General features: G+C 45.1%; 1 protein-coding gene across 1 annotated transcript in view; it reads left to right on the top strand.

Moving 5' to 3' along the window:
- The window catches only part of ASTN1 (astrotactin 1), a 355,026-nt gene that overhangs the window by 301,914 nt on the left and 37,619 nt on the right, over positions 1–15,493 (top strand). Inside the window, exon 17 of the mRNA XM_010850109.1 lies at positions 9,413–9,681. Coding sequence (XP_010848411.1) covers positions 9,413–9,681 — 269 coding nt within the window. The remainder of the gene's footprint in view (positions 1–9,412; positions 9,682–15,493) is intronic.

The raw sequence follows: 15,493 nt of genomic DNA, 5'->3' as shown, positions 1-15,493 counted from the left end.
CCCCCCAAAGCCATGCTCTTCTGGAAGCTCAGAATATGACCTTATTTGGAAATAGGATCTTTGCTGATGTAATTCGGTTAAGATAAAGTTATCCTGGATTTAGGGTGGGCCTGGTATCTTTGTAAGAGAGGGAGATTTGGGAAAGATAGACAGAGAAGATGGCCTCGTTAACACCCAAGGATGAAACTGGAATGATGCAGCTTTAAGCCCAGAAATGCCAAGGATTGCAGGGAGCCACTGGAAACAAGAAGAGGCAGGAAGCATCCTCCTCTAGAGCCTTCAGAGGGTGTGCAGCCCTGCCGACACCTTGGCTTGGGACTTGCAACCCCCAGAACTGGAGAAATAAATTTTTATTGTTTTAAGTCAATCATGTGATGTCATTTATTATGGCAGCTTTAGGAAACAGAAAGGGAAAGATTTGATGTGAACAAAAAGCTTGGTGATCCACTTAGTCACATGAGAGGCATTTAGTGAATAAAGAAATGAGACTATAACAGGCAAATGAAAAACCAGAATCCTATAAACATTACAAATGTGAGTGTCAGTGTAAACCTACGGAGTACCTGGTGCTGGCCTCTAGGGTTGCAGGGAGGAGCAGGTCCCACCCTGGAAGCGAGTAGGATGGACAAGACATAACCCCAAACTCAGTCTGATTCAGGGTGGTAGGTACCCTCTCTGGACCCTGGCACAAAGTTCCAGTGGGATGACTTCTATTAGGGGTGATGGGAGCAGAGTGGCACCAGTATATTTATGGGGAAGGATGGAAGAGTGACAGGAAGGGAGGGAGGGAACAAGGAAGGAAGGAAGAAAAAGAAAGTAAAAGGGAGAGACATTTTTAGACAGTGTGGGGACAACCACAGTCTCAGCTGGTCTCCCATGGCCCGTAGACATGGGCACTGAGTAGGTACTTCTGGACAATCTCTGTGAGCCACCTCAGGCTGCCTGGCCTGGCCTTTAGGATGTATCCTAATGAGGCTTTGGGTGGCAGTCTTGAGGAATTGCAGGCAGTCAGAGAGCTTAAATGCCTTTGCTTCTTTCCATCCCTGTGTGTTTGTTGAATGCTCATCAAGGACAGGGCATTGGATGAAAACGCACCTTCTTGCCCACTGGGGACTAGCAATCTAGTGATTAGAAGGGCTCATTTCTGTGGTCAGAGCTTTAGGGCTTCCCAGAAATGTTTGGATTTTGTTTTTGTTCCTCTTGAGGTATACGGGCTGAGATGCATCTTCAGGCATCTTTAAAGTGTTGGTTGCATCACTGGGCTGCATTCATATTTCCCTTTTCACACTAAGTTGAAGATTAAAAAGAAGTCACTTTTTTTTTAAGCACTTGAAGTCACTGTTAAACAAAGGTTGGTTTTGGGTTTTTATTGATCCCTTGGTAGCTGCTGCTATCCTGCTATTTCTCGGACTCAGCCTCTCATTCCAAACATCACTATGACTGACCAGAAAAGAGGCTGACAGAGGCTTTGGCCAGCTTGTCAGTTTATTATGAAATTAAACCTGGTCCCACGTCAAAGGTGACTTAACAACTTTGGGCAAAGATAAAGCATTGCAGCTACCCCCAAACTTCAGTTTCACGTGAACCAGGAGCCTCAACCAGGAAATTATTTGTTTGATGACATTCTTATTAAGATGGGGACGGTCTTCAGGAAATGTAACCTTATCCTTATGTTATTGATCAGCTTTTTAAGAGCCTTTTGGGGACTAGATACCATTTTCTTTCTGTCTCCTACAGCTTCCAAATCTGCATGGTCATAATTGATGAACAAAATCAGCACCTGGAGGCGCCTTGGGGAAAGGTTTAATTCTGTTTTGTAGGCAATTCTTCATGAGGGAATTGGAAAACTGCATTTTTAGAGAAGAAAAAATGTCAACAAGGATTGGAGAAAAACTGAGCATTTTCTGGCTAAGTACCAGTTAAGAAAAAAAAAAAAAATCGCTTGTCCAGAAGACATCTTTTCTTCAACATCCCCATTAATGGGGCTTTGCTGAGGTGCCCAGTGGGTATTTGATGACACCTGACTGTTACTCTGGATTTTACCATACCCAGACATGCTGCTCATGCTTAAAACAAAGACCATCTGCTATTTCCAGAAGCTTTCTGAAGGAATAACAAAGAACTAGAACTGATGTGTGCAGTGACTTTAGTTTTATTGTCATTGTTGTCCTACATCACATCCTTGCATATCATTTATTTTCTATTTAGTAGTTGGTACCTCTTCATGTAACTTTAATTTTAGAATACAAGGGATACATCCTGACAAAGGATGTTTGTTTTTTAATTGTGGATTGATTTGTAAGAAAGGACAAGAGTATACGTTCTCTGGAGCTGGGACTGTTTCTGATAGTTGGATAGTTGTCTAGTATTTAATCCCAAAAGAAAGTTGTGCTTCCTCTGAGCTAATGGGTAGTGATGGATGATTGGCAGGAGAGGTGAATGGGCTCCTATGTGCAGGCTGAGGTTGGACAGAGCAGAAAAAGTGAAGAAGACGTGGTTTTCATGCTTCATCTCTGTAACCATCTTTGGGGTCCAGAGTGCCTGTCTCTGTGTCTTGTTTGTTGGTGAAGTGGTCCATGCAATGAATCCCGGTACACTGCTATCCCTCAGCTCTCAGGGCTGCCCAGAACCCGCACAAGCGATGTGACATCAGTGGCCACAACTTTCTCACATTTTCAAGTCACGAAAGAACCAGTCTCCTCTTCAGCACCACCCTTGGCTACTCCCTTTCCTATGTGTAAATCCTTAAATCCCAAAGTGATTTACCCAACGCATGTTAGTAACCTTTGAGCTACATGTGTATGCTTTAAAGTTTGCAGAATGTATTTTTGCAATATTATCTCAAATCTTTGCAACTAGATTATCTCTGGCCAATTTCTGTTTGTACATGAAAGTAGCAGAACTTACTCAGAACTGATGTCTCTCTTCCTTGAAGGAAACTAGAAAATCTCAAAAGAACCTAGGAAGTTACGGGGAAAAGTAACATTAAACTCAGCCTGTCTAGTTAGTACCTGCAGAACGCAGAGAGCAGGCACTTCGTATATAAGCCATTTAAATGATTTATTAATTGGACAGACATTTGTATGCATCCCATAAATATTTGTTTAATGAATTGTTGAATGCATTAGTTACATTACCTATTAGGCACTGTGGGATATTACAGTGGCAAAGAAGACTTAATTTCGCCCTCCAAGGAGCCTACCATTTGATGGTGTGGCTGGCCGCAGTGCAGGTAAGTAGACAGGCACTGTGAGTATCCTTCATTTTAGAGTCCTCGCTGTGTCCCGTATCTGCTAAATTCTCTTCATGGATTTTATCAGTTGATCATTACCACGGCTTACGAAATCGGCTATTATCAACTCTATTTTATGTATGAGAAGGCCCAGGCACAGAAAGGTTAAGAAGCCGCCCTGAGGTTACACAGCTAACAAGTGGTAAGGTGAGAAATCAAACCCAGGCAGTGTGACTCAGACCTCACAGAGAAGTGGATGGCTTGGGGGACCTAAATGATGGAGACTCGAGACGAATTGGGCGAGCAAGGAAGAACCCACAAAGAACCCAGGATTTCTGGCTCCAGTGACACAGAAGCTGATGCCCTTTGCTGAGGGAAGGACCGAAGGAGGAGGAGGTTCTGGGGAAGGTGTGGAGGCGTGAGGACGGTAGTCTGGGACACGTTGAGTTTGCATGTTGACCATTCACATGGATTTTCAAACAAGTATCTTAAGTTTCTGTTATACTGGGGGAAGCAATCGTGGCTAGAGATGTAGCTTTGGCTGTTATCAGATGATTCTTTGTTCTTTCTGCTTGACTGCTTGAAGCTTTAATAAGGGGCTGGAGACATTTACAGATGCTGTGACTTTATTCTTTATGTTTGGCTTGTTTTCAAAATTTAAATTCATGGTTCATGACTTCTATGTTTACTCCTCCTTTCTCTCTCTCTCTCTCTCTCTGTATATATATCTCTCTCCACGGATATATGGATAGACATAGAAAAATATGGACATGAAAATGGATATTTGCACCTAAACTAGGGAGAGGAGTTTCAAATATGAAGACGAAATCCTCCTACCCAAAGCACCCACTCCCTGCTGCTCAGGTGTAGAGAGAAGTGGCCGGGTTACGCCCTACCCACTTGTCCCTGATTTGGAACCCATCCTATCGTATGTTGGCCAGCTCAGTTCAGTTCAGTTGTTCAGTCGTATCCGACTCTTTGTGACCCCATGAACTGCAGCACGCCAGGCTCCCTTGTCCCTCACCATCTCCTGGAGTTTGCTCAAACTCATGCCCTTTGAATCGGTGATGCCATTCAACCATCTCGTCCTCTTTTGCCTTCTTCTCCTCCTGCCCTCAATCTTTCCTAGCATCAGAGTCTTTTCAAGTGAGTTGGCTCTTCGTATCAAGTGGTCAAATTTTGGAGTTTCAGCTTCAGCATCAATCCTTCCAATGAATATTTAGGGTTGATTTCTTTTAGGATTGACTGGTTTGATCTTCTCACTGTCCAAGGGACTCTCAAGAGTCCTCTCTAGCACCACCGTTCAAAAGCATCAATTCTTCAGTGCTCAGCCTTCTTTATGGCCCAGTTCTCGCATCTGCACATTATTACTGGAAAAAAACCATAGCTTTGGCATGGCAAGTCTAGGAGTTCACTTTAAGGCCATCCAGAGCAACTTGACCCTTTCTGTCTACAGACATAACCAAATGCCGTGAGAGGCTGATTTGAGCCTGGGTATGTGGGTGGAAATGTGAATTCTGGTAATTTCAAGACTTCTGATGTGAACAGGAGTGGACCAGGGTGGGGCGGGTACATGGACATTGGGGCGTCAGCTTCAGGGTACACTTCCCTGTGGCTGTGCTTCATTTACCCCATGTCAAGCCTTCTTTCCTGTGGGTCCTAAACTGTCTCCAAAACCTGGGATCTGATGAGTTTGCGTTTGGTTTTCTTACAGCCTAATGAACTGCCTCTGTAGTTCTAGCTGTGATGTCATTAGCATCTCATTGCCTTGGGCAGCAACTCAGGAGAGAGGTTCTTAGGCAGCCCCAGAATCCTACAGGAATTGTACCAATTTACTTCATAACAACTAATTCACCCTCATGACCTGTCAGTTTCCAGCAGCAGAGCAGACCCTGCATGAGGATGGTCATACTTTTATTACCATCCTCCTAGGCTCCTGAGTCTAGGTGAGTCAATATGCACAGGCCTAAGGCCACAGGCACATCCGCAAAGAGATTTTGAACACAAAGGATGCCAATAATCTCATACCATGATATTCTACTGGGGAAAGTCATCCGCTGTGTGCTGTAGGATACAGATTTAGCCTAAAGCAAATGGCATGTATTTATAGCAAACTGTATTTGCAAAATGCTTTGCAGTTTGGGGGTTGTTAACGACTTTCCAGGTTGGCTGTTCTTCTGCTTGTAAGAAAGCTAAGTGTGATGAGGACCCCAAAGCCTCCCCTGAGAGCAGAGGGGTAAATTTTGCAAATCGGGGTGAGTGGAGGGGGCACACGAGTGTTTTTACTCAGAAGGCACCTTTGTCAGTTACAACTTTTAAGACCTTTGTCGCTGTTCAGTTACTCAGTTGCGTCTGACTCTTCGCGACCCCATGGACTGCAGCACGCCAGGCTTCCCGGTCCTTCACTATCTCCCAGAGTCTGCTCAAACTCATGTCCATGGAGTCGATGATGCCATCCGACCAAGACCTTAACTGTAACTTATTTATGTCCAGAAACTGTGTGTTTGTTGAAATAGAATATTCATTTTATTAAGAGACAATATCATGTCTTGAATTACTAGAGCATTTTTACCCTTCTACCCGGGACCTAGAAGGTAGAAGAGGGGAAAGTAAGAAAAGACTGTAACTGGAGTGGGTAGTGGACGAAGGCAGGCATTGAGCCATTAGGAAATACAGTAGTGTCTCCTCGTTCCACGTCTAGACCGCGCCACCACCCACTCCAGCACCCAGGATGGGGTTAAAAGCAGATGTCAAAGATCAGACTGTCCTGCAGCATTTAGGATTCGAAACTCTTCTTCCACTCACCACAGACATGATGGTTATTGGTGTTCTCTTTGGGCAAAGGGAGATTTATCTGGGCTTTCACCACCAGACTCCATCATTTTAAGGAGTATTTCCCAATTGTATCTTTAACAGTGCATGGAAAATGCATTTCCTTTTTGAAAAATCTCTCTCATACACACATCTCTATTCTTCGCTGGAGCCTGAATAGATGGCTTTGGGGAGTTAGCTGCTCGTTGCTTCTGTGTAAATCTTGCTCCTCTCCTGACAGCTCCATCCTGCATGACGAGGGGACCAGAGGGGCAGTTCATCTTGGCCTCCAGCAGAACCTGCTCTATATGGGCCTGAATATTTTCAGGAGAAGGAAAATAAAGTTCTGATGAAACCAAGAGTTTGGTGGCCTCCCACCATCTTCCTCTGTAAACTGCTTCCTGTGTTTCTCTGTGTCCTAACCTTGCACCAATCCAGGGCTGAAGGATATCGAAGGGGATTAGTTGCATCTTGCCTTTAATTGGGAAAGCCAGAAGACAGCAGCAAGAGGAACCACCCCTCAAATGTTTACAGTAATTACAAGCCTTAATGATGGCACGCTGGAGGGCAGGGAGGCTGTCACTCAGCTCCACTGTGTTTGGGGTGCAGTGCCCTCTAGTGGCCAAATTTGTCTGCCATCTGGTGCACCCTAAGTGGTGAATGGGCAGAGCTTATATGTCATGTATTGGAGCTTCCCTCATAGTTCATTCAGTCAAGAATTTGTCTGCAAATGCAGGAGACCCGGGTTTAATTCCTGGGTGGTGAAGATCCCCTGGAGAAGGAAATGGCAACCCACTCCAGTATTCTTGCCTGGAGAATCCCATGGACAGAGGAGCTTGGCAGGCTACAGCCCATGGGGTCGCAAGAGTTGGACACGACTTAGCGACTAAACCACCATCGTATGTGTATGGATGTGTGTGTAGGATCTAGAGGGAATTTCTGGGTATTGGGGAATTAAAGGTGAGAGAAAATAAATGTGATGCCATATTATTTTCCCCTTGAAGTAGTTTATACTTCACGTGAAGGATATTGAGGGGATTTTAATTTTCCCTCTGAATTTTATTCTTTTCATTATCTTATGTTTCTCCCCATTATGTCTCTCACTCTTTCTCTGCATAAGTTTTATGGAATTTGTTTTACTCAACTTTTTGTTATTTGACTGAATGGAAATTGTACCATCACATTTTTTTTTTAAGTAGCCAGGCATTACTTTTCCATAAGTATCTCTTCTGTCTAAAGTGGCCGTGATGAATTTATCACACCTTTTCTTTCCTCTCACAGAAGTCATTTTAGATTTTATATCACCATCTAGTGGTCATTTCATAGAAGTGCTTTTCCAAGCCTGTGTTGAGTTACTTTCTCAACCTCTTGGCTGGCTGGATAATGAAATGCATGTGAGGGAGGGGCAGAGGGCCAGCAGGAGACCCTCAGGCTCTCCTGCGAAGCTTGCACAGAGAAATGTTTTAAATCTTATCTTGAAAAGAAGCATGATCTCTTTACTGATTTTTTTTTTTTTTAATTCTTTTACTCTCTCGATGAATGAGGGCCTGCTTTTCTAGAAGTCACATCATGGATTCAAAGCTCTCACCCCACCCCCCTTATTGCAGCCTAGTCCACGCAGCCTGTTGAAGAAGAATGGAAGCTTGGCCAAAGGGCTGGATGGGGAGTCCTGCCAGGTCATGGCCACTTTATGAACACTCCCAGCCGTGAGGTGGACTGAGTTGCGTGAGCCTGAGTATCAATCAAGATTTGCACATGGCTTGGAGTGACTTTGAGGTTAACTACTGTGGGCTCCTGGATCTTCCATTTGAGGCCATCATTCTTGGTTTTGGTGTGTGCAGTTACTTAGTTCTCTTATAACCTAGCAAGGGCTTGAGCTCAATCTCGGATCTGTTATTAAACAAAATGTGAGTGTGAAATAAATGATATTCCATATTTATAGTCTCTGAGTCTTTGCCTTTGCGCAAAGAAGGAGTCTGGTGTCAATGGAACTGCTGATTAAAAAATGCCTTGTCTGCATAGTGATAATGCTCATGTGGGCAATGATAGTGCTGAAATACCTCTGGACTCTTCCAAATGGTCTTACATTACATTGCAAACAAGGGGAATAGCAGAGCTCCCTGAACCCTGTAAGAGGAGACTCTGCTGTAAGGCTATAAGTCATATCTCATGATCACCTTCTGGAACCGCTTTGTAGATTATTCCAAACAGTTCCCCCAAAGATCCGGTTCATTAAGGATGGCACCCTGGATGAGCTTGAGGAGCAGAAGGAATGTTCTATTATATCTGCCCATCATTTCCAAAAGCCCAGGTGTCCCCCTGAAATTTTTTCATGTTCAGGCATACAACTGGGCACAAAGGACCAGGGGTCACCTAAGGAACACGGAGTTTGTCAGCAGATTCTACTTCCATCTTCCTTTAGACTTAATAACTTAAAAGTCATGAAGGCTTGGAAAAGAAATACCAAGCAGTGCTTTCTTCTGTAAGGAGCAAACACTTCTTTTCTGGCAGGCATTTCCACTGTTTGTCACCAAATATAAATCAAGAGCATCCCCAACTACCTTTTACTCATCAGTCAAGAGCAATATGGATCCATCTCTCAGGCTCTGGAGTACAACTCTTTTTGAAAAAGTCAAAATCCCCTCCCCATCTTCCATACCCCAATTGATAATGAAGCAGAGAATTCTTATTCTTCCCTGTGAATTAAAGGCTTTAGGGTTCAGATCTCATGATAGCTGTGTCTTCTTGAGGCTCTTGGATTTACTCTCCTCGTCTGTAAAATGGGTGTGATGATAGAATTCACGCAGAGAGCTGTGGTAGGGGTTCAGGGAGGTCTTAAACAGCTCTCACTTTCATAGTTCAGACTTGATGAATCTTACTGCTAGTTATGATTAAAACTATAATGATGGTGATTTGACACGCACTAGTCATTGTGTTTTGTGCTTGAAAAATGTTTGGCTGTTTATTTATTACACAATGCTAGGGGCAGGTATTATTGATATCTTCATTTTGGGATGAAGAGAGTGATTTATAGAATAATCACTGCTATTATTGTTTATGTTATTGATGATAGCCATAAAACCTGCACAGATACTGCAGAAGCCTCCCTCTGAAATGATTCATGGGGCTCATGACACTCAGAAAGCAAGGAAGGAAAAAAACTGTCTCACATTTGGAAGGACTATTTCCAACTCTGTGGCTTTCTGAGAGTATGGGTTCCCCAAACTGAGTGGGATGACAGCGTCACATTCTTACCCCTCACAGACACTTTCTGACTTCTCAAGAACCTGACTCCAGCACTCGGGCCGGGAGGCCATGCGAGTCCCTGCTGTCTCACCTCTCTGTTCCCTTTCATTCTGTGTCTGGCAGGCAACTCCCCATCCGACGAGTCAGAGGAGCGGGAAAGAGATCCCAAGGTGCTGACGTTCCCAGAGTACATCGCGAGCCTCTCAGAGTCTGGCACCAAGCGCGTAGCAGCCGGAGTCCGCATGGAGTGCCAGAGCAAGGGCCGATGCCCCTCGTCCTGCCCCCTGTGTCACGTGACATCCAGCCCTGACACCCCTGCTGAGCCAGTTCTGCTGGAGGTGACCAGAGCCGCCCCCATCTATGAGCTGGTGACCAACAACCAGACCCAGAGGGTAAGAGGCCTGGGACTCGTGGCTCAGGGTGGCATCAACAACAACAGAGGGCTTTGCAAATGGTCTGAGGAGGTCACGGGGTCAGCTGAGCTCCAGGCTAGGACATGGAGAGCGGGACTTTTTTTTTTAACTACTCCAGGCATCTAATTTTCTTAGATTTGCATATTTGCATGTTAAATCCAGTCAGTGCCTTCGCGTCACCCATGGTGATGACTCAGGAGTCACTGTTCAGCATTTGTACAAGTCTTTGAGCAACAAGGGCTAGTAGGAAAGAGGAGGATGGGGAGGCATAAGCAATCATAGTCACCAAAACAGTGTTCAGAAGGCCTCAGGAGGGGATGGTCATGGGAGGGGGTCAGCAATGCGGCCCCTTCTTGTTGGCATGGCAGGTGGACCAGCGTTCCTAACTGATCCAAACCTAGGACTAGCTGCAGCCAGATGAGAAGGAGTACCTTAGGGATACAGGGGAAAGGTCAGCCCACCTTAGCCTGGAGGGGCTGCTTTCCTGGTGATCACTCTGACTCTAAGAGCAAAACTCCAAACCAATGCAGATCTTTCTGCCTTCTCTTATGCAGCTGGGTCATGACGTTTCCCCCAACCACTTCTCCTTTTCTTCTGCTGATCCCTCTCCCAAAGTGCTAGGAGGAAATAAATGGAGCCCTAAGGATAAGCTGAATAAGTGCAGTACAGGCAGGCTTACCTCACTCCCTAGCTCTCTGATCTCCTCAAGGATGTGAAGAACAGGGTGAGTCAAAACACAGGCAACAACAACAACATTGACAATCACAAAATAAACACAAAAGCTCAAGGTGGGGACTTCTGAGACTCCAGGCAAAGCCCACCTTGAGGACAAGGTACAGTAGTCACAGCAGTAAGCTGCTGGCAGGCCTGAGACGTGTGTCTATCCAGGTGGGTGTTAATTGCTTTCTGTTTTCTCTTTTGAGGAACACCTGGTGTGTCACAGTTTGCTCCACAGGTGATGCTCAAACCAACAGGAAGGATTTTGCATGTGGTGTGTGTTTCTCTCGCCTCTCTGCCTCCACCGCAGATATTTCATTGGGTGTTTGAAAATAAGGTTTTTCATAGGAACAAAAAGATAAATTGTTCCTTTGGCCTACAAATTTCTCTTCAATCTGATAGAAGTGACTATGGGAAGAGAAGTGGGAGAAGAGAGACCATGGGAGGTGGGCTTGAAAGGATGAAGAGAAGGCGGGGCTTGTGTCACCATGGAAACCCAAAGCTGCAGTGATTTTACTCCAATGCCCAGCCCTCCCCTAACCTTTCCCACCCCAGGCTGCTTCAGCTGGTATCCAGGAGCTCCTGTACACTTGGCTGGAAACAGCAGAGTCACAGCGCTCAGGCACCGAACCATCCTATGAGACGGGCAGAGTGTGTGAAGCTGCAGACAGGGATGAGCTTTGTGGGAGAGTCAGGGGTGGCTAGAGCCCCTGCTTCCTGTATGGCCAACACCAGCAGAATGAGGAAGCTGGAGGAAGTTTCGTCTTTAGCAGCCCCCTTTTCTGGATCCCCTGCTAGCCTGAACTTAGCCCCTTCCTGTCTTCCTGCACTGGTCTTAGGAGGCATCTCTCAACCTCTCTCCTATCTGGCCATATTTTGAACCCTGAATTTCTAAGCACGTAGAAAGGTGGCTTGAACTGTAGTTCAGTCACTGCGCCCTGTTTCTCCTCACTCATCTTCCTTAGACGTCCTCTGTCCCCACCATTCTCTCTGCTCCTCTGCTTTTCTTTCTAACTGTACCCTTCCTCCCAAAGGATGGAGATGAGGAGTGACAAGCCAAGGACCAGGGGAGGGGAGCTGAGTCCTGGCATTAGTAACTCAGTGTGTCCCTATCCCCACCTCTCTGATGGATCTTTGAGCCAATTTTCCAACATCTTGGCCTTATTATCTTCCTTCTGTTGGACTAAATACTCCCTAATGCCATATTTCAGTCTAGTCTGTGATTGCAGTTTAAAAACATGTAAGTCAAACCAATATTCTTGCCTGGAACATCCTATGGGCAGAGGAGCCTGGCAGGCTGCAGTCCCTGGGATCACAAAGAGTTGGACATTACTGAGAGACTTCACTTTTTAAGTCAAGCCATATTACCAACCAGGTATCTCAAATCCAACAAACTCACCATCTTCCACCCTAAGCCATACCTGCCATGCTTCCATCTCAGTGAAAGACATTATTTTCTACCAAGTTGCCCAAACTGGAGACCAAGGATGCTTCCTATACTTTTCTTGTCCCTGACATCTATTCCATCACCAAGGGCCACAAATATCTCAAATCCATCTCTTTTTATCAAACCCCCATCACAGCCTAACTATTATATTTCAGTCATGTTAAGTTGCTTTAGTTGTGTTCAACTCTTTGTGACCCAATGGACTGTAGCCCACTAGGCTCCTCTGTCCATGGGATTCTCCAGGCAAGAATACAGGAGTGGGTTGCCATGCCCTTCTCCAGGGGATCCTCCCATCCCATTGATTGAACCCATAACTCTTACATCTCCTGCATTAGCAGGTGGGTTCTATGCCACGAGCACCGTGTGGAAAGCAGCTCAGTGGGTAATGAACCAGCCTGCAGTGCAGGAGACATAGGAAACAGGTATTCAATCCCTGGGTCAGGACATAGGAAACAGGTATTCAATCCCTGGGTCAGGAGGAGGAAATGGCAACCCACTCCAGTATTCTTGCCTAGGAAATCCCATGGACAGAGGAGTCTGGTGGGCTACAGTACAAAGGGTCGCAAAGAGTTGGCACGACTCAGTGACCGAGCACACATGGATTGTATTTCAGTTATCCACTGTAACATCAGGCCACCATCTTATTACAGTTGCCTTCTTACTGGTTTTCCTGTTAGACCAGTCAGAGTCATCTAACTAATTAGTCTAATATGCACTTCTGATCATATAGCAGCAAAGTAATTCAGTGGCTTATCTCTTGACACCATCTAAAGCCTTTAGCACATCATTAACAAGGGCAGGTCACTATCGAATTTCGTCTTCACTTACATGGTTAGGCTGCGCCCACGCTATACTTTATCCTCTAAAATTTAACTCCTTGTATCTCCTTAAACACAAAATGTTTTCTCCCATGCTTCTGGTCCTTCAGATTTGCAGCTCTCTCTCCCAGAAGTGCTTTCTCCCACATTACTGCCCCTGGCAGACTCCTATTGTTACTTCCAAGTTCCAGCTCAAACATGACCCTCCCTTACTCTCCCAGGCCGACCCAGTGTTCCTTCATGTAGCCCCCATGGTACAGGTGTGTGCATCTTTTAAAGCATGCCTCACCTATTACTCTTCAGTTTATATACATGTTCACTCTCCCCTAGACTGTGAGAATCTTTCTCGTCTATGAAATCCCAATGCCTTTGAAACATGTATATTATCATATGTGAAACGAATCGCCAGTCCAGGTTCGATGCATGATACAGGATGCTTGGGGCTGGTGCATTGGGACGACCCAGAGGGATGGGATGGGGATGGAGGTGGGAGGGGGGTTCAGGATGGGGAACACCTGTACACCCGTGGCAGATTCATGTTGATGTATGGCAAAACCAATAAAATATTGTAAAGTAATTAGCCTCCAATTGAAATAAGTAAATCTATATTTTAAAAAAATGAAATCCCAGTGCCTGACAATAGTCACACACAGATGTCATTCTGCAGAATGAATAAGCAAAAGGATCAATAAAAAGAAATGAATGGATAGATGAACTTGAAAGTTCAGCTGCTCTCCTTAGAAAAAAAATAATAAAAGTTGGAAATTAGATTTCTTTTTTAGAATCAGAATTAAATCTAATGACAAACCAGGACTCCTATGCAATGCCGGGCACATTGGAGGGACAAAGAAAAATGTAATTTTCCCTTCTCTTTCTTTCCCAAATCGTACCTTCTTGATTCTGAAATCACTTCAGCCATTTCAGGGTGTGCTCCAAGGAGATCCAGTCCTTTATGCCTTCGCACAGAAAGAACTCAGTGAGAGGCACAGCGATAGGTAAGAAGTGACCTATTAGAACAAGGTGCTTGTGAGGCTTATAAATGGGCAGGTTAGAGGGGGCTGGGCACTGAGAACTTAGTAGGCTACAGTTTTATAATCAAAGGAAGAGTGAGGAGGGAAAAAAAACACTTTTTTCCTCATTCTTGAATAGACATCACGCTTCTATCGGCTCCTCCTCTGGGTTGAGCCGGGGAGTTTTCCTATATGAGCGGGCTAGGACTGTCGTGGCACTGTGGAAAAATTAATTTAGGTCTCATTTCAATGAGGACGGGCTTCCCAGGCGGTGCTAGTGGTAAAGTACCCACCTGGCAATGCAGGAGATGTAAAGCTGAGGGTTCGATCCCTGGGTCAGGAAGATCCCCTGGCAACCCACTCCCGTATTCTTGCCTGGAGAATCCCATGGACAGAGGAGCCTGGCGAGCTACGGTCCATGGGGTCGCAAAGAGCTGGACACGACTGAAGCAACTAAGCATTGCACGCACAACGAGGGCCTTTCACTGTGAGATGTCACTTTCCATAAATTGTTGGGTTTTGTGTGTGCAGAGAGCATGTCCTAGGAGTCAGTAACTCACTGGGCTCACTGGGCAGGAGGCGGGTCTCATGCCACCACCGTTTGGTTGTTTGGGGGCATGTCCCGTGCTTCCGTAGCATGGTTTTGTCGCTAACCAAGCCTGCTTGGTTTTGGTTAAGCAAAGCTGCTTTCTTGAGTGATTATTAACTTACAGGATCTCCCATACTTTTTCTTTACTTACAGTCCCCTAGTGGGATTAACTGTTTAATCACTTTTCCCCTTTCCTCTGTCCCTGTCAATTCCTCTCTGGTACCCTCAACCTACCTTCACAGTTACCTCTCGCACAGAACATAAAGAGGAGGAACTTGCAGGGAATGGTCTGAAATGGCATTCAGAATGTTTGTCATCGTAAGTGACGGTCGTCACGCCTTTGGGAGGACAATCTGGTCATGTTGCTCCCTTGTGTGAAACATTCTGATGACTGCCTGTTGCTCTTAGAACATGACACCTTCCCACGCGGTGTCCAAGGACTCTCTGTAATCAACCCTGCCGCCCTCCCACTTCCTCAGCATCTCTTTGCCCCTGCTTTCTCTCACAGCCAGGTGAACTTTTTCTCAGTTGATGTTAGAAGTAAAGTCTCATACAGGCTAAAGTCTTCTTAATGTTGGTTTTTTTCCACCTGGAACACTTCTCCAACTTCTGTGACTCGATTACTCTTGACCTATCCCTCCAGTCTCTCGAAGGCATTCCCGCGCTCTTCTGTGATACGGGCCCCCTCCTTGTGCCTCCTGCCACCATCTCAGCCCTTTCTGGAGTCCTTGTCACAGCTGTGGTTATTTATGGAACTTTTGTTTATTATTTGTTTATTAACTGTAAGACTTAATGCAAGCAGGGGCCATATTTACCTTTGCATTGTATCCTTAATGCTTAGCACAGGAAATGGTCTTTATAGGTGCTGAATCAATAATAGTCGATTAAAGACTCTAAGGCAGCAGCCATGAAATCCTCTCCATTCTGCTCATCTCAAAGGTTTTCTGTTTTCCTAGTTTAAAAAAAAATATATATATATGTATCTTTATATACATATTTATATATATGTGTGTGTGTGTATATATATATATATATGCATATTTTAATATAGTTCAGTCCAGGAAAACATGAAGTGAGCACTTAGCACGGACCAGGCTTCATCTTGGGAGCTAGTGGATATGGCATTAATCAAGACAGCTTGATGTGTCCATCTAGCCTGAGATACCAAATCCATTCTGTTGCCCATTTACTAACCTGTGACCATGAGCAA

Source organism: Bison bison, unplaced genomic scaffold (genome assembly GCF_000754665.1).
Source record: "Bison bison bison isolate TAMUID 2011002044 unplaced genomic scaffold, Bison_UMD1.0 scf7180017864289, whole genome shotgun sequence".
Classification (NCBI taxonomy): domain Eukaryota; kingdom Metazoa; phylum Chordata; class Mammalia; order Artiodactyla; family Bovidae; genus Bison; species Bison bison.
Note: the sequence above shows the minus strand (reverse complement) of the source record. Positions and strands in the feature narration are given on the sequence as shown.